We start from the raw sequence: 19323 nt of genomic DNA on the forward strand, positions 1-19323 counted from the left end.
TTAGTGGCGGCAGGCAGGCTCCTTAGTTGTGGCATGCACACTCCTTAGTTGTGGCATGCAAACTCTTAGTTGCGGCATGCATGTGGGGTCTAGTTCCTTGGCCAGGGATCAAACCCGGGCCCCCTGCATTGGGAGCACAGAGTCTTAACCACTGCGCCACCAGGGAAAGTCCCTCATGTATATATCCTTGAGCTAGCATTTTTGCTCTAAAAATTTACCCTATGAACTAAAACATCATTTGTAATAGTGAAATTTAGAACCAGCATAAAAGTTCAGCAGTACAGGAATGGCATTTCTCATTCAACTGTATACTTTAGAGCCATTAAAAAGAAAGAAGTATATCTTATATATGCCTGACGTGGAGGGCTGGGTATGTTATATCATTAAGTTAAAAAAGTAGGTGGCACCATTCATGATAAACACTCTTTTTTCAAAAATTTTTTTAAATTGAAGTATGGTTAATTTACAGTGTTGTGTTAGTTTCTGGTGGACAGCAAAGTGATTCATTTATACATTTATGTACATTCTCTTTCGTATTCTTTTCCATTATGGTTTGTTACAAGATACTGAATGTACTTCCCTGTGCTATACAGCAGGACCTTGTTGTTTATCTGTTTTATACACAGTAGCTTGCATCTGCCAATCCCAAACTCCTAATTTATCACCTCCCCCCACTCTCCCCTTTGGTAACCATAAGTTCGTTCTCTAAGTCTGTGAGTCTGTTTCTGTTTTGTAAACGTCATGATAAAGACTCTTAGCAATCTAGGAATAGAAGGAAACTTCTGCAGCCTAGTAAAGGACGTCTGTGAAAATCCTACAGCTGACCTCATACTTAATGATGAAAGACTAAATGCTTTTCCCTAAGATCAGGAACAAGGCAAGGCTGTTCAGTCTTGCCACTTCTATTCAACATGGAGGTTCTAGCCAGTGCAATCAGGCAAGAAAAAGAAATAAAGGGCATCCAGAAAGGAAAAGAGGATGTTAAAAAATCGTAGATCTGATAAATGAGTTCAGCAAGGTCTCAATATACATGATCAGTATACAAATACCAATTATATTTCTATGTACTAGTAGTATACAATCTGAAAATGAAGTTATAATAGTATGATAAAGAATAAACTGCTTAGAGATCGGTTTAACAAAGAAATGCAAGACTTCTACACTGAAAACTATGAATCATTACTAAGATAAATTAAAGATCTAAATAAATGTAAAGACATTCCACATTCAGGTGTTGGAAAAAGCACTATAGTTAAGACTACAGTTGTCTTCATATTGGTCTAAAGATTCAATGCAATCCCAATCAAATTCTCAGCAGACTTTTTTGTAGAAATTGACAAGCTGATTCTACAATTTATATAAAAATACAAAGGAGCCACTATATAACCAAAAAAAATCTTAAAAAATAAAAAGTCGGAGAACTTACACATCCTGATTTCAAAAGTTACTATAAAACTACTGTAATTGAACAGCATGAAACTCACATATGGAAAGACATAGAGATCAGTGTAGTATATACCACATTAATAGAATGAAGGGAAAAAACCACATGTTCATCTCAACTGATGCAGAAAAGGCAACTGACAAAATCCAACACCCTTTCATCATAAAAAGCTCAATAAACTAGGAGAAGAACTAGAAAGGAAACTTCTACAACATGATAAAGGCCATATGAAAAACCCACAGCTAACTTCATACTCAGTGGTGAAAGACCGAAAACTTTTCCTCTAAGATCAGGAATAAGACAATGATGCCTGCTACCAGCACTTCTACACTTCTGTTCAATGTAGTATAGGATCTTCTAGCCAGAGCAATTAGACAAAGAAAAAAAAAAATCTAAATTGGAAAGGAAGTACTAAAATCACCTCTGTTTGCAGATGACGTGATCTTATATGTTGAAACCCTTTAAAAATTACACACGCACACACACACAAAAAGCTGTGAGAACTAATAAAATGAATTCAGCAAATTTACAGGATACAAAATCAGCCCACAAAAATGAGTTACGTTTCTATACACTAACAATGAACAATATGAAAAGTAAATTAAGAAAACAATTCCATTTACAATAGGATTAAAAAGAATAAACTCCTTGGGAATAAATCTAACCAGGGAGACACTTGTACCTTGAAAACTACAAAACACTGCTGAAAGAAATTAAAGAAAACCTACATGGGAAGATATCCCATGTTCATTTAAGACTTAATATTGTTAAGATGACAGTACTACCAAAAACAATCCACAGGCGGCTTCCCTGGTGGCTCAGTGGTTAAGGATCCGCCCGCCAATACAGGGGACACAGGTTCGAGTCCTGGTCCGGGAAGATCCCATGTTCCGCAGAGCAAGTAAGCCCGTGAGCGACAACTGCTGAGCCTGCGCTCTAGAGCCCGTGAGCCACAACTACTGAAGCCTGTGCGTCTAGAGCCCATGCTCTGCAACGAGAGAAGCCACCACAATGAGAAGCCCGCCCACCGCAACCAAGAGTAGCCCCCGCTCACCGCAACTAGAGAAAGCCCGCGCGCAGCAATGAAGACCCAACGCAGCCAAAAATAAATAAAATAAATAAATTTATATTAAAAAAAACCCTACAGATTCAGTGCAGTCCTTATCAAAATACCAACAGCATTTTTTGCAGAAATAGAAAAACTCAGACTAAAATTTATATGGGATCTCAAGGGATCCTGAATAGCCAAAACAATCTTGAAAAAGAAAAAAAAAAATAGCTTGAGCACTCATACTTCCTGATTTCAAAACTTAGTATAAAGTTAGAGTAATCAAAACAGTATGTATAGGTATAAGGACAGATATATAGACCAATGGAGTAGAATAGAGAGCCTAGAAATAAACCCTCCATATGCAATAAATTGATTTTCAACAAGAGTGTCAAGACCACTTAATGGGGGAAAGGAAAGTCTTTCAAACAGATTGTGCTGGGAAAACTGTATGTCCACATCCAAAAGCATGAAGTTGGACCCTTACACCATATACAAAAAAGGAACTCAAAATGGATCAGAGACCTAAATGTAAGAGCCAGAGCTATAAAATTTTAAAAAGAAAACAGAGGAAAATCGTCATGATGTTGGATTTGGCAGTGATTCCTTGGAATTGATACTAAAAGCACAGGCAACAAAAATTACGGGTATATTGGACTTCATCAAAATTAAAAACTTTTGTGTATCAAAGAACACTATCAGCAGAGTGAAAAGGTAACCCACAAGATGGGAGAAAATATTTGCAAATCATTTGTCTGATAGATGATTGATGTCCAGAGTGTATAAAGAACTTCTACAATTCAACAACAACAACAAAAACCTGCAAAAGTCCTTTGCAGTTCACAAGCAAGCAAAGGACTTGAATAGACATTTCTCCAAAGAAGATATACAAATGGCCAGTCACATGAAACAGTGCTCAACATCATTAGTCATTAGAGAAATGCAAAGCAAAACCGCAGTGAGATACCACTTCACACCCATTAGGATGGCTACTATCAAAAAAGAAAAAAAAAAGGAAAGTAACAAGTGTTGGTGAGGGTGTGGAGAAGTCGGAGCCCTCTTGCCTTGCTGGTGGGAACGTAAAATGGGTCAGCCACTGCGGAAGAGTTTGGTGGTTCTTTAAAAAGTTACCATATGATCCAGAAATTCCATTCCTAAGTGTATATACAAAAGAATCAAAGCAAGGACTCAACCACATCCTGGTATACCAATGTTCATAGCAGCATTATTCACAATAGCCAAAAGGTGGGAACAACCCATGTGTCCATAGACAGATACATGGATAAAGAAAATGTGATATGTATGTATAATGGGTTATTATTTGGCCATATAAAGAGATGAAGTCGTGATAAATGGTGCAACATAGATGAATATTGAAAACATTATGTTAGGTGAAGTGAGCCAGGCACAAAAGGACAAATGTTGGTGTGAGGTGTCTAGAATGGGCAAATTCATTTAGACAGACAGAAATTGGAATTAAAGTTACGAGGAGCTGAGGGAGAAAGTAATGGGGAGTTACTGCTTAATGGTTCCAGAATTTACGTTTTGAGTGATGAAAGAGTTTGGGAATAGACAGTAGTGATGGTTCCACAACATAGTGCCTTAGCGCCAACATGGGACTTAGTGCCACTCAATTGTACACTTAAAAAGTGTTAAAATGATATAATAATAATGTTGTAAGGCAATCATGTAAGGCAACTGTGACATGGTTTTTTACTTGAATTAAAGATTTTAGCTGTTAAAATGAATGCTCAAAGTAGGAGTTCATATAGGAACTAAAGGAGGTAGCTGTGCCCTCTCTTAACCTTGCACCGATGCTTGTTTGTTTACAGGGTTAATGCCTCTGGGAAGTCAGGAATCTTCAGATAGTCTGGCAGCAGAGATCGTCACACCTGAAATCAGGTAAGGAGATGGTGAAGGTCACAGCCACACTGCACAATATTCTTGGAGAAAATGTACTTCTCTGTAATACAGAGGACCAGTTCCTTTTCTTTATCACTAACACTTTCAACACGAACTCGAGGTTAGATGTCCATGATTTCAGCCTGTTAGGGGCTTTCTTCAGCTGTCCCCACAGAGACTTGATTTCTCTCTTTGGGAGGACAGTGTCTCACACATACTCAGTAAACTAATCTATCTGTGCTTGGGCATCCTCAGCAGACATTTAGCAGTGAAACCACGTGGCCCAAAGACAAAGGTTATGCTTAGCCATCAACCTGCAAAATAATTAGTCACTAAGATTTATTACTCAAGTACAGGGAATGGTCTGGGAAAGACAGAATGCACAGACAGGAGGAAGCATCTCCTCATCTCTACTACTCTTCCCTCAGTAGTACCTTACATTTGTATTTAGTCATAGCATTTTAAATATTCCAGTTATTTCAATATATGCCTGGCTTTATGTTTAAGAATGAAAAACTGATAGGGAGGCACCAGCTGTCCATCAGAAGGTGAATGAGTAATCCTGAATATTGCTTTTACCTTGTTTGGGCTAATTTGCCCCCTTTTTAAATTGACACTAGCCTTGATTCTTCATAACATCCTTGGAGGTATTAACTAAAATAATGGTTGTGTAAAAGTTTTATAAACTGTGAAAATTGCGATAGGCATTGAAATACTTATTGAATAAATGAAGACAATGTTTTTTGTTGTTGACATTTGTTTAAGAAGGACAGACAAAAGGTGCATAATGGAACACCAATTCTGGAAGCATCTTGTATACCTTTTACTTTTCTGCTGTCTGACATGGTACTTTATTATTGGACCAATAAAGTTTGTTGAATGAACAAACACACTTATTTTTATGAATTTTTATAAATAAATGGTTATGTCCAAAAAACAAATTTTAAGGAAGCTTGTAGGTAATGCAGTTAGATTTTTAAGTTCTGAGACAAAAGAACAATGATAAAAATTCAACAAATAAAATGGGTTTTATTGAGAATTACTCAATACAAATTAAAATATTCTCTGTGTCTAGAATATGTCTAGAAGAGCTATTAAGAAAATGAAATAGTACAAAGGATGAAATTTCTCAATGTATATCATAGACAATGGGTCAGTATTCTTGATGCATAACGAAATTTGCTTTTCCAGTTTGCAAAAATCCGTTAAAAGTGGTGATTTTCACTGATGTTAAGGGTGTGGAGAAATTGGAAACCTCATAAACTAGGAGTAAAAGATTGAAGTGATACAATCTTTTTCAAATGAGATATAATTGACATATAACTGTGTAACAGCTTTAGGTACACAACATAATGATTTACTATGTATGTATGTTGTGAAATGATTACCATATTAAGTCTAGTTAATATCCATCACCACACATAATTACCAAAAAATTTTTTTTCTTGTGGTTGTACAACTTTTCTTTTGAGCAGTTTGGCAGAATGTGTATGTTGTCTAAAAAATGTGCCTATCTTTTGACAGAAAAATTACTTTCCTGAGAATTAATTCTGAGGAAATACCCAAGGATATACACAAAAGGATATTTATAAAGCGAATCATTAATAACATGTTAAGGTTCAAAATTGGTAATAATCTAAGTGCCCAATAATTGGGCATGAATTAAATAATGATCGTCTATATATTTTAACATGTCATTTAAAATATTAAAGTATAAAATTTAATGATATGAAAAGATTGTGAGAAGTTAAGTGTAAATAGCAGATACCAATGTAATAGGTACTGTGAGATTCATTTTTACAAGTGTTTGCATGTTTGTACGTATGCATAAAGTTAGAAGGCTGTATTTCAGCAGTAATTATTTTGCACTGCAGGGTTATGGAGGGTTTGTATTTTCTTCTCATTTATCTTTTTTTCACCCTACAATGAGCTTGTTTTACTTTGTAATTGACAAATATGATGAAGTCATTTTTTTTCAATTTACAAAATATATCAAGTTCTGTGTAACTGCTTGAGTTGGGCTACAGATTTGACTCTCATCTTTTCAATAGCAAAAGTTAAAGTACTTTATAAGGTTTACAGTGTTTACAAAATAAGAGCAGAATGTTTGTGTGTGTTTGATATTTCGCTTTTGTTTTTTCTTTTTCCATGAGAAGCACAGTTTTCCATAGCATCTGGTATGGATAGTAATATCTTCTTCATGCGGCCCTCTAGAGATGACCCTCTCTAACATAAAGGATGAATTCTATCTTTAAGATGTACATCTTCAATGATATCGTCATGTGAATTAATGTTCAATTATATCATCCCTTCAGTATTCGTAGTGGCCAGTTTTGTGTGGCTGTTGCTTTTAGCATCCCTCAGTGTAAGCTTTTGGCATCACACAAAGAGCCCCAAACAATGCAGTCCAGTAACCTGGCTCTGATAATCTGTCTTGTTACAAGACTACAGTTCTACCGTATCTACAGGAATGGATGGACTGCATGTCCTGAAGGCATTCTTCGTTGAATGTTACATCTTGCCACCAAATTATTGGTAATGTAAGAGCATAGCATTAGAGATGATGTTTTGCTGATGAGAACCAAAGAACAAATACATAGGTGCATTCACAGCTTAAATGCTTAAATCATTCACAGCTTAAATGCTTAAATCAGAAAGGAAATAGGATTTTGAAACCTCATTCATTACAAGTCATGCTATTTGGAGATTCTGTTATCTTCAGATTGTCCATTCTAAAAAGAAAGTGCTTAAGACCTGAAATGTAATGTCTCAGCCAGTTACAACAGGAGCTAAATTCTTTCCAGGTACTTTGTTTTTTATTTCTGTTCTATGTATTAAATCTATAACAGTGTGTAGCTGGATTTTGATAACTACGTTAATCCGTTTTTCTTCTGCTCTCAGGGAGAAACTTATTCGTCTTCAGCATGAGAATAAGATGTTAAAAATTAACCAGGAGGGTTCAGACAATGAAAAAATCGCCTTATTGCAGAGCCTTCTAGATGATGCCAGCCTACGCAAGAATGAACTGGAGACAGAGAACAGGTAGGAGGCGCGTGGCGGCAGCTTAGACACAGGTTTTCTCTATTCACCTTGATTTTGATTCCCTTAAACAAAGGTTTGAGTTGTTGTTTGAAAAGTGAAAGTGTGTTATTCCATTTCATTTCAAGAGTACTTTTTTCCACTTTTCCACTTACGGGCAAATTTGCCCAAAAGTATTGTCTCTCTGTAATAGCATTCCCGTCTTTAGCTCTTCTGGCAAAATGATACCAAAGTCCTACCATTTTCCCTTTCTAATCACTAATTAAAACTAGAGGATTAAAAAAAGTCATGATTTATTCACAGTCTTTCGAGACAATTTTACTTCATAGTCATGCTCATATTAGTAGAGTTTACCCTGTTTTTACAAGCTAATGTTTCAAAGAATTGACTGGTATGAGGAAAACAGTAGGATGCATCATGATTCAATTGATAGGGCTTTTTTTTTAATCTGTTATTTCTTGTGACTCTGATAGGAAGTCATCCATCATATGAACAATTCAATTATTTTGAGAATTTAGAATCTGCAAATTTAACAAGAACATCACTTTTCTGCTTGTAAGTTTTAAGAGTATTGCAGTAGGCAGTTTGTCCAGACTACTTTTAAACCAGTAGCTTACTTTGGCAAGGGCTACTTTTATATTTTATTGTGACAATCTTCTGATTCTTTTCCTTTTTGGAAATGTTTCTTAAATACCAGACATATGATGTCTTTTCTTTTTCTTAGAGCTGTGATATTCTGTCATTTGTGAGGGATTTGACAATTTTATAAATAGTTTCACAGTTTATGTGATATTACAGATTCTTTGCTTATTCTGCCTGATTGATTTGACATTTCCCAGGTGTGAGTCAGTCTTGAGAGTCAAAATTGTTATGATAGTTTTACATATCCTACCCTTCTTCCTGTATCTTTAATTTTTAAAGCTGCTGAGGGAGAATCAGCAAACAGTGTAAATACCAGGGTGATTATTAGAGCATAATTAAGCATAAACATAAGGAGACATTTTTATATCAATTCTTAGGAGCATAGATAATGAATACTTTTTAAAAATACTTAGAAAAAGTGGAAAAAGAGAAGGAGGAGGAATGGGAGTTGTAGAAAACAGCAGGCAATCATGCAGAGCCCATGGTGAGAGCACCTTGAGTTACCCCCTTCATCCTTGGCCTCCACTGTCTTTTAGCATCTTAGTGGGGAGAGCCTTCTCCCAACACTAATTTCTTATCAGTGAATCAACACCTACAACATTTTCTGTAACACTTTGCCTTGTTTTTCACAGACCTTACAGCTATTACTCTTTCTCCTTCAAAATAGATCAGCTAGTTGTCATTCGTAGAGGACTCGTGCATGTAGATGACTGGTTACCTCCTAAATCCCTGTTATTTACAGCTGTGTTTGTTTATTAAATTACAACACTGATGATAACTTACCTTTAGATTATAGCCATCTGTGGGTATTATGATCTGTACCAGTAATACTAGTAATAAGAGCAGCTAACATTTATTAAACTGCTGTTCCAAACATGTTCCAGTGTTGTTCCAAACATTGTGCTAAGTGTTTTAAGCATGTGGTCTTACTTTATTAAAGTTTTACACATGTAGGAATTTGGGCTGAGACCCAGGCTACCAGACTCCAAAGCCTCTACTTAACCTCTTTCTTGCCAGTTTATCTTCTGCCACATTTATAAAACGTTTTTTTCCCTGTCTTTTCCTCACAGGATGCTTTTCTCTTAAGTGAATTATCATAAGTTTGTTCTTACTGAGTTTAATAAGTGTTTACCTTACCTGGTCTGTACCTTAACCTCTTACTCTTTGACAGCACTGGGTTAGCACCAAGAAAGCAGAGTTTCAGTTCTACTTAGTCTCATAACTGTATGACCTTAAATACAATTTGCTCACCACCATATGTCACCGTAGAAGGAGAGGTTTGTAGTAAACCTCCAAAGTCCTTTCCAGTTAGTTTTCCCAACAAGTTGGTATTTGTTAAAATCTGTAATACCTCTTGACCCTCAAGCAGTGTAAGGAGAGGCATGAAGGGTCGAGAGTGGAGCCGTATGGGAACGGCTCGGGGAGCTCTCTGGAAGCACGTGTGATCTCCTTCCCTTCCCTCTCAGAGTAGGTTGTGATCTCAAGCTCACCCTCTCCCTACACCCCCTTGACAACTATATGTAATTAGACTTGGATTAAAATGTTGATTAACTAAACCCTCGAAGGGGGAGAAAGAAAGTAGAGGCATTTGCAGAGCACCTGCTGTGTGCACACCCTTTATATATTATCTCACTTAGTTTTCTAAACAACCCCATGAGGTCAGCATTATAATCCTCATTTATTTTGTAGTTGAAATTTTTTCGTATATATTTACATATATTTTTATAGGTTCATACGTGTGTGTGTACGTGTACACTCCATGCTTTAATCGATAACGTTAGACTATGTTTTATGACATTTACGATGGCCTCCACCTAGTAACAATGCTTTTTGACTGAATAATTTCAAAAATGTTTAAGATGGATAGTTGAAATGGTCTTACAGTTTGATATATTTTTCACATTGCTTCCTGAGAAGATTAAACAAAGTTACAGTTAGCAACGTACTTGTGTACCTCTGTTCCATATTGAATATGAGTTTTCAGATAATTCTTTCACTGAGTGAAAAAACAGATTCCTTTGTGTGAAAAACATCAGTTATTATTATAGATTTATTGCCTTTTTACTGTGATTCTCACTAAATTATAGAACCTAGAGGTTTACAGTAAGAATTTCTTGTAACTTGTTGAGTAAAAAAAATTTCTTACTGAACTTCTTGGCTATTTGGATTCTAAATATTCATTGCCCTGTTTTGTGCTTAATTGGGAGCAGTCTGGCTTTTACTCAAGTACTTACTAGCCAGCCCAGTGGGGGCATTTAGGACTTTGTCTCTCCTCACCTCTTCGCTGTCTTCCTTGTGGGTCGTTTCCCCTTGCTCAGACTTGTTCTCAGCTCCAGGAACAGCCCTCGCTTGTGTCTCTCCCGGTCCTTGGATTACTGTCCAGGGCGAGGCTCCTCCTTCTGCCCTTTGCTTGGTGGTCTGCCGTGGCCCCTCTGAGCTGGTTCACGTTCTTTCTGGCCACTGTTACTCACGCTCGTGGCTTCAGTCATTGCCGAAGGGCTCTTGGGTCTGGAGGCTCGGCTCGGGCCTCCTGCTGGGCTTCAGGTGCAGGTGTCCGGCTGTTCGACAGGCATCTCTCATCACTTCATTTTCGACAAATACCAAATGGAGTCCTTTGTGCTTCTTTCTCAGCCTGCTCCTGCTGTATTCCCTTTCTCAGTAAATAGTCCTTGGTAGCTCAGACCGGACTCCGGAGTTACTTTTTGCTCCTTGTATTCCTTTGCATTTTCCGTGCACCCTGCCTCTGCCCCCTTCTGTTTCATGGGGAGGCGTGATCACTGTGCCGGCCCCGGTGGGGCTTCCCAGACGGTCTCCTCCACTTTCACACCATCGTGATCTTTCTGAAACACTGTCTGATCCTTCCACATCGTCCAAGACCTGCTGGTCCCCTGAATGTTGCATCCCAATGATCTAGAGAATTTATGGAGATTGAGCTCCAGAATCAGCATTTTTAAAGGCTGGCTGGGCTATTCCCGTCCCAACAAAATTTTAGGTCCGATGATAGGATAAATAAAAATACATTTGCATTTCTCAGAGGGGTGTCCCAGCCTCTCCTTTTGTCCTCTGGTTTCATCTCCAGCCTTCTTTCGCCTCATAACTTGGTCTTCAGCCATACAGTTCCTGAACACTTTGTACCCGCTCCCTTTCTGTGTGCTTTGGACATGCTCAATTCTCCGTCTTGAATCCCCTTTCCACCCTTAACCACATAAACGTTTTATTTACTGTCTGGTCTCCATTCACGTGAAGCCCAACTCCTCCACCCAGTTAGGTGCAGTGCTAGCTTCTTTGAGCAGCCGTCACTCCTCTGTGTACCTCTATGTGCTGTGTTGAAGTATTTAGCTCGTATTTTATTTCTTTACATTTTCCCTCGCCACTAAATTCGAGTGCAAGGGTCTGTTAACACTGTGCTGAGCGTGGTGCCTGACACTCAGTTTGAATAAACCTATAGTGAAGTGAATTTCAGATAAATATATGTGCATAACTACACCAGCTCAACAACGTGTGTCCACCAAAACACTGCATTGGATATCGTCATAGAAATTGTAAGCAATACAAAAAACAACCAGAAAAGTGAGCTACTACGACTATAACATGAGACTTTGTTTTTCTAATTATACTGTTTCTCTAACCAATGTGAAAACCTAAGGCAAAAGGCATAAGTTTAGTCAGAACTTGAAAAATTAATGTACCTTTGATTTCTAGGCTGGTGAATCAAAGACTTCTGGAAGTACAGTCACAAGTCGAAGAATTGCAAAAATCTTTACAGGATCAAGGCTCAAAGGCAGAAGATGTAAGTCTTAATATGTACCAGTGATGGTCCAACAGTTTCATAACATTAAGAAAAGCTATAACTTTTATTTTTTATTTGATGGTCTGTATCAAAATAATTGTAATTTTACTGGTTATAGAAAAGAAACAGTGTTTTCCTTTTACTAACATTCCTTATAAAAAGGACCAGACAGTACTTTATTGTCTCTTTCAGATTCACCCTGCTGGGAATTAGAAGTTCACTTGTAGTTATCAGCTAAAGAATTAGTTGGGGTTTTATGTTTTACATGTGCTCACCTCAGTATTCAGAGTATAGGTTTTTCCCTCTGGTCAAAAAAAAAAAAAATGCTGATAGAAGCTTAGCATGTTCAAGTAGCAGTGTTTGTTGTAAAATTGATTTTAAGAAAATAATGCCATTTCTAAAATCCTACCATCTCTAGGTTTATGAATCCCTCTTTCTCCCCCTGCCCCCCCGCCACACACATACACACACTCACATACTCACACGCACATTCTCACACACACACACACACACACACACACACTCCCCTGCCCCCGCTTGCGCTCACTCTCTCTCTCAAATATAAGCGCACTGCCCTATTTTAATATCCCCTTAGCACTCTGCCCCTCTGTCCTAGCCCCGCCTGCTTGGCGGGCGCTCACCTAGAAAAGAGTAAGTGCGCCGAGGCGGGAGCGGGGTCCTCGCCACCTCCCCATGCTCACCGCCCCTCACAGGGAGCTGAGGCAGCTCATAGTAGTCAGTCCCTGATGCAGGCGTAAATCAGTCATGTTTTGCAGATCCCTTACATTTAATGAGCTGTATACAATAGAGCTGCACCTGTAAAAGTGCTCAAAACTAGTGTGAAGAGGGGATAACAACTGAAGTTTAATCTTTGCTTCAGTCAGTTGGTAACTTTTTTCCTTTTGCCAGAGTAATTGGCTATAAACTCTGGCTTTTGAGTATAAACCTATTTGGTGGTTTTCATTGTTAGAGTCATTTGGGGCACTCAACATTCAAAACTGTAGACACATCTAGTTCCGTCCAGCCTTAGGAATGTAAGAGGGTGTAAAAACAAAACAGCATATTACTTAAAACCTGAGAGTGTGAGGTATAAAAAGCTCACTGGTGACCTAATTTTATGAGTTTCTTAAGCACCCATCTGGCTTATGTTGGCAGCGTGCTCTCTGAGATGACGGGCTGTAATTCATCCCCTGATGTGTTGGTAGTTCTTCTTAGATCCCCACATGGATTCCCAGTTCCTAAAATTCTCACCAACATTTAAACCACATCATCCCCTTATTAAAATGGAACTAGTTTGAAATACCATGGTTTACTTTCAAGCATACCTTTATCCAGAATGCTAAATCACAAGCAAAACCACCATTCGTGTATGAAAATACTAGTAAAACTAAGAGGGTCTTAGCAGTGAACCAAAGCGGGTAACATTTCTTAGTTCAGTGAAATCACTAGGTCCCTTAAACTGAGGTAAACGTCGTAGACTTTGATTTGGTCTCGAAAACTTTGAGGAGACTTTCTGTTGATTTGTTATGGTAGAGAGGGGAAGGGTGTGCAGATCCTAGGAAGTAAAAATGGCAAACATCAGTATCCACTCAACCTTAGTGTTAGAGTATAAAAACTATTATACTTGCTGTTCTTACTTATATTTAAACATACAGAAAGGTGTTTATTCTGTAAAAAATTTTTTTACATAACCTGATTAGGTATCACTGTGGCTATCAAATCTGATTAAATATGCTGTGTGTCATTGCTTTAAGAGGCCATATTTCAGAAATGAGTCGCCAGGCCTAAAATTACTATTTGCATAAATTAGTCAATTTATTTGACTGCTCAGATGCTAATGAGATGTGTTGCTCTAAATTCTTGAAAATCCTCTCAGAGCTGTTTTCTCTGTAAAGATTCAGCTAGAAACTTTCCTCACTCTGAATGTGGGCTCAGCATAATGTGGAGAAAAGTGTGATCCACGACATGTGGTTCTTCCCACAGCAGGTGTTCAGTGTTGTTGTCTCCTCTCTTTTCACCCAACCTACAGTGTTGCTTCTCAGGAATGTGTAATGCACAGAGCAACCTGCCAAATGGAATTGATCCTCTCTAAAGAACAACGTAATTTCTGCCCATTTCTGTTATCAAAAGCACAGTCCTTTCATGTGACCTTAAGTCAGAGTAGCATGATTTGCACATTTTTATTATTATTTTTATGTCATTTATTTTTAGCATGGAAGCAGAAAAGCATTGTTATATCCAGGCATATGGATAATTTGAGCTAGCCACAGTGTATAAAACTCCAGAGAACGAGACAGGATGAGGAGACCATAGAAGAAAGAAAAATGTACATTTTTGAAAAAAAATGCGTGTCTTTTACTTCTGTTCATGAATTACTAAATCGTTCCTTCTATTGGCTGCTGTGTTTGCTTCATACTAATATGTCCTCTCTGTCTCTTGGCATGGTTTCTGCTCAAGGCTATTGTAAGTATGGCTTCCTATTCATTTCTATATATTGAAGAGTTTTTTGATTTATACATTATCTGCCATCATAGTTGATGTGGTTGAAATTTTAAATTAACAGAAGTTTTATTGCAAAAGGAATATACCAATATTACTTACAGGTTTATGCCCTTTACAATTAAGATACTTAAAGGATATCAAAAACCTAACAAGTCAGGCTAAAAGGAACTCTGCTCCTTTTATTTCCCATCCCACTCCTACCCCCATTGTTATAACTAGTTTGTTTTTATAAAGTATTTTGAAGCTAGCTTGCTGTCACAGTCTGGCCTCCTGCTGCCACATTTTATGAGAGTAACAGTCTTCCACTGGAGAGGCTTCACTGGAGGTGAGGACTGTGCCTGGACTCCGGGGTCTGGCAGGCCTGGGTTGTAATTTGGGATCTGCCTCTGGAAAGCTCCTGGGTGTCTCCCCAGCCTCACCTCCCTCAGCCATGAGATGGGGCTGGTGTCACTCACGGCTGTGAGGTTGACATGAGACAGTGCACATGACAGACTTTAGTGAGTGCCTGGCACATTAACTGCTCATTACATAATCATTCTATTATATATTATCTCACATTTAAAAATTAATCTTGCTTAGAGCCTAATCAAGACAGAAATGCACAATTAAAGCTGAGGTGTTTTTTAAAGTATTTTCATTTTACCCTCTGTACTGGAGAAGGAACGAGCAGTAATCAAAAGTCAACAGGGTTGTGACTTCCCTGGTGGCGCAGTGGTTGAGAGTCCACCTGCCAATGCAGGGGACATGGGTTCGAGCCCTGGTCCGGGAAGATCCCACAGGCCGCGGAGCAACTAAGCCCGTGCGCCACAACTACTGAGCCTGTGCTCTTAGCCCTCGAGCCACAGCTATTGAGCCTGCATGCCACAACTACTGAAGCCCGCACACCTAGAACCCATGCTCCGCAACAAGAGAAGCCACCGCAATGAGAAGCCCGCGTACAGCAACGAAGACCCAATGCAGCCAAAAATAAATAAATAAAATAAATAAATTTATTTAAAAAAAAAAGTCAGCAGGGTTATCATCTTTCTCTATGTTTGGGGGAAGCAGTGGTAGAGGACATCGTGGTCCACTAACCTAGCTGTAGTTGACATACTCAGCGAAAAAGTGCATTTGAATATTCCAGAGCTGTGTCAGAATGGGCTCGAAGAAGCGCTGACAGTAGTCACTGTCAAGTCAGGGGACTGAAAATGGAAGAGCCCGGTGTGACGGGTATGTTCCCCTCCGTGCTGCTCTTGACTGGTTGGACAGTTTGTTTCCTAAGTCCGTGTTATTTGGGTTTGGCTGAATTAATTATGTAACTATTTATCTCAACGTGAACTGTTTCACAGAATTCATTAGTAATGTGTACCCTACAAGCGTTGAGTTTAATTATGAAACCTGGTGGTCCTGTATGGAATGCCGTTATTCTTTGTTTATTTTAGGTCAGTTCTGATCTCCTCCTTCTCAGGAGACTCTTGTTTTTAATACCCAGTCAAAGCTGCATCCTCCAGCATATTAAATGCTGTGCATATCCCATCTTTCACGTTCCTATCCTGTCACATAAACTATTTGCAACCTGTGCATATCAGAAACTTCTGATTAATTCAGTAAGTGTTTACAGAAGTTGATCCCATGATGCAAGGAAAATATAGCAGATAAAAAGTGTCTTAGGGACAGTCTATTATTATTAGAGTTCTACCTGCCTATTGCATCCAGGAATATTAGGTCTGTACATAAGTGGCTTTTTTATTCATTTCCCTGACTATAAATAGAGAATTCAGACATACAGTTTATGGGTATTTTATACTGATTGTTGTTATCACTTATAGGCTGCTGTCTCCCTTATCAAAGAGAAATAAACTTGGGTACATTGTGTATTTTCAGCTCTTTGACCAGAGAACTTACTGAGGGCTCACTCAGAGTTATTTACTACTGTATTCTTAATTTTTTTTAATTAGTTAATTTATTAGCTAAAATGTTAAGTAATAAACTTTTTTATTTTCCATTTTCAGTCAGTTCTTCTAAAAAAGAAGCTTGAAGAACATCTGTAAGTATAAAAGCTATTGAGGCTCATTGTTACATTGTCCAGTGAAACATCAGTGTTTTGTGTTGGTGATTACAGAGTATCTAGGCAGCGGCATGGGTGGCCCTGAAGGTATAGAAGATTATAAGAGACATTAATAGTATCTAAAGGGTCATCTTCACCCCAGGTCCTCAAATCAAAACAATGACTGCGTTAGAACTGTTTTCTCAAGTGAGATTCCAGGGTTTTATATCTTCACGATAGTATTTGCGATCCCAGGTAGGAGTGTGGGACCCTCTGGATCAGCAGTCAGAAGTGTTTTCTATAAGGAACGGAGAGTAGTTGCTTTAGGCTTGGCAAACGGTGGTCTGCGTCACAACCACTTAGCTCTGAGGTTCGAGAGCGGCCACAGACAGTATGTAAACCAGAGCTGTGACTGTCCCAACCAAGCTTTCTATGCAGGAACGGGCCGCGGGCTGAATTTTCCAGCTCTAGAGTCTGGCCAGCTGAAGCTTCCTTTTTATGTAAATGTTTTAAAGTATTATTCAGCTTATCAGTAGCAGATTTTCAAACATTTCCTTGAATTGCAAACATACCTGAACATGACTTTTTGATCTAAAAGATTAAATTTTTAAATATTACAGTTGTTTTCTCATGAAGAAGAAATCTTCTTCCATATGTGAGGTTGACAATGTTAGGAGTGTTTTGAAATTTTTCTTGCACCCAGTAACTGCTGTAATCCTTCCTATCACTTTCTGGCAAAACTCTGTCCTTGCAGACATTGAGTGTGGGTGCCCATGGATTGCCAGCCTGGTGGAGCGTTACAGGGTTAGACTCTGGTAAACAGACATCCTGGGTACCATAGTGATCATTGGGAAGAATTCTGTAGTCTGGCAGTTTGCTGCATGCTATCCAATTTCTTTCTTTCTTTCTCTTCCTTCCTTCCTTCCTTCCTTCCTTCCTTCCTTCCTTCCTTCCTCCCTCCCTCCCTCCCTCCCTTCCTTTCTTTCTTTCTTTCTTTCTTTCTTTCCTTTCTTATATGGGAAAGTGAGACTCTCCTAGGGCAAGTCTAACACTGGGCAGGTTCTTAAAATACTAGAACAGCACCTGTCACCTTCCAGCCACTGTGAGGTTACCTGCAGTGAGAATTTAGTGTTGAATTCTGTCCTTTTTTCATTTCCCATCCCTTAATTGCAGAAAATAGAATACCTGTTGTTTCATAAAACTACTGTCTGACCATTGTTCTGTGTTCATTTACATGGTAAAAGTCTTCATCAAAAAGAATTTATTAGTGAAGATGAGGCCTGTATTAGTTTCCTGTGGCTGCCATAACAAATTACCACAAACTGCAAGGCTAAAAACAACAGAAATTTATTCTCTAACAGTTCTTGAGGCTGGAAGTCTGAAATCAGGGTATCAGCAGGATTGGTTCTTTCTAGAAGTTCTAATGGAGAATCTGTTCCATACCCCTGTACTAGCTTCTGGTGGCTGCCAGCAGCCCTTGGTGTTCCTTGGTGTATAGATGCAATCTCTCTCTCCATCTTCACGTGGCCTTCTTATAAGGACACCAGTAACTGGATTAGGGTGCACCCTGATCCAGTATGACCTCATCTTAACTAAGTACATCTGCAAAGACCCTATTTCCAGATAGTGTCACATTCACAGGTTCTGGGGTTTAGGACCTCACCATATCTTTTTCAGAGACACAAGTCAACCTACCACAGAGCCCACAGACATCTCAAAAGATGAATGACCATGCAGATTTAACACTACAACGAGACTATTTTACACACAACAAATTGGTAAAATTTAAGAATCAGACATACTAAGTATTGCCAGAGATGTTGAGTGCTGGTAACTCTCATCCACTGCTGGTAGGGATATACATCAGTTTATTTAGTAAACTGCAACATACATATATTGTGACCCATTGATTCTGCGTTTCTATGTATACCCTAGATTCCTAGAGATGCTGTGGTCCGTGTTTACCAGGAGACATTTAGAAGAAAGTGTGAAAGAACACTGGGGTTTTGGGGTTTTTTTTGTCAGTTTCAAACATTTATTTTTAAAAAGTGACTATAAGGTGGTTTATTTAGTTATTATTCATTTCCCTCTGATGATTTGTTGTTGTTGTAGGCGGTGGTTGTGTGCATTGTAGGATATTCAGCAGTGTCTCTTTCCTCTCCCCACTAGAAGCCAGTAACACCCTCCTAAGTTGTGACAATCAAAATTATCTCTAGACAGCCCCAAGAGGGCAAAATTGTCCCCAGTTGAAAAGCTCTGTACTTCGAGGTCCCTACCAAACGTCTCAGTTTCAGTGAGAACACAACTCTGACTAGTTGGAACTCAAATGTGTGAACTTTCGGGATTTTCCCCTCTCAGTGCCCCAGTAATTTTTCATTCTTCTGTAGTTGTCCCTTGACAAACCTTGTGGTGTCCATTCCTAGAAACATGCAATTTAGTATTAATCCAAACACTTAAGCGCACCCATATGCCAATTTGTGGTGATCTTTTCTTACCTAGCTCTTTCATCTCTTACTCTGTGCTCCAAAAATTCTAGCCGCATCTGCCTCCCCACGTTCTAATCTCTTCATCCTCAGCTCAGTGGGACGGGCACACCCTTCCTGTGATCTCCTCCTGACTGCAGACAGAAAGCCAGAGAGCTCACAGGGGCTCCCACTCTTGTTTTCTTTCTCTGAGGATCAGAATCTTGTACTTCCTATTGTCCACTTTCTGAAACAGTTGTTTTACATAGTTTGCCCAGCTTCCTACCTGTTATTAGCAAGAGAGCAGGCCCAGTAACAGTTATCCATCCCTTCATGGCCAGAAGTAGAAACAACATAGGAGCTCAAGAACACTGGGTAATGTCTGGACACACTTCTATCCTCACAAGTTGTGTCTTTAACAAGAAAGAACATTGTTTTTAATCACAGAAAAGCAGAAACAATACAAAT

At 38.7% G+C, this 19323-nt stretch overlaps 1 protein-coding gene across 1 annotated transcript in view; it reads left to right on the top strand.

Moving 5' to 3' along the window:
- Window positions 1-19323, top strand: part of HOOK3 (hook microtubule tethering protein 3) — a 93526-nt gene that overhangs the window by 64969 nt on the left and 9234 nt on the right. Inside the window, exons 14-17 of the mRNA XM_057537327.1 lie at window positions 4325-4394; window positions 7296-7436; window positions 11778-11865; window positions 16359-16393. Coding sequence (XP_057393310.1) covers window positions 4325-4394; window positions 7296-7436; window positions 11778-11865; window positions 16359-16393 — 334 coding nt within the window. The remainder of the gene's footprint in view (window positions 1-4324; window positions 4395-7295; window positions 7437-11777; window positions 11866-16358; window positions 16394-19323) is intronic.

This window comes from Balaenoptera acutorostrata, chromosome 21 (assembly GCF_949987535.1).
Source record: "Balaenoptera acutorostrata chromosome 21, mBalAcu1.1, whole genome shotgun sequence".
NCBI classification, from domain to species: Eukaryota; Metazoa; Chordata; class Mammalia; order Artiodactyla; family Balaenopteridae; genus Balaenoptera; species Balaenoptera acutorostrata.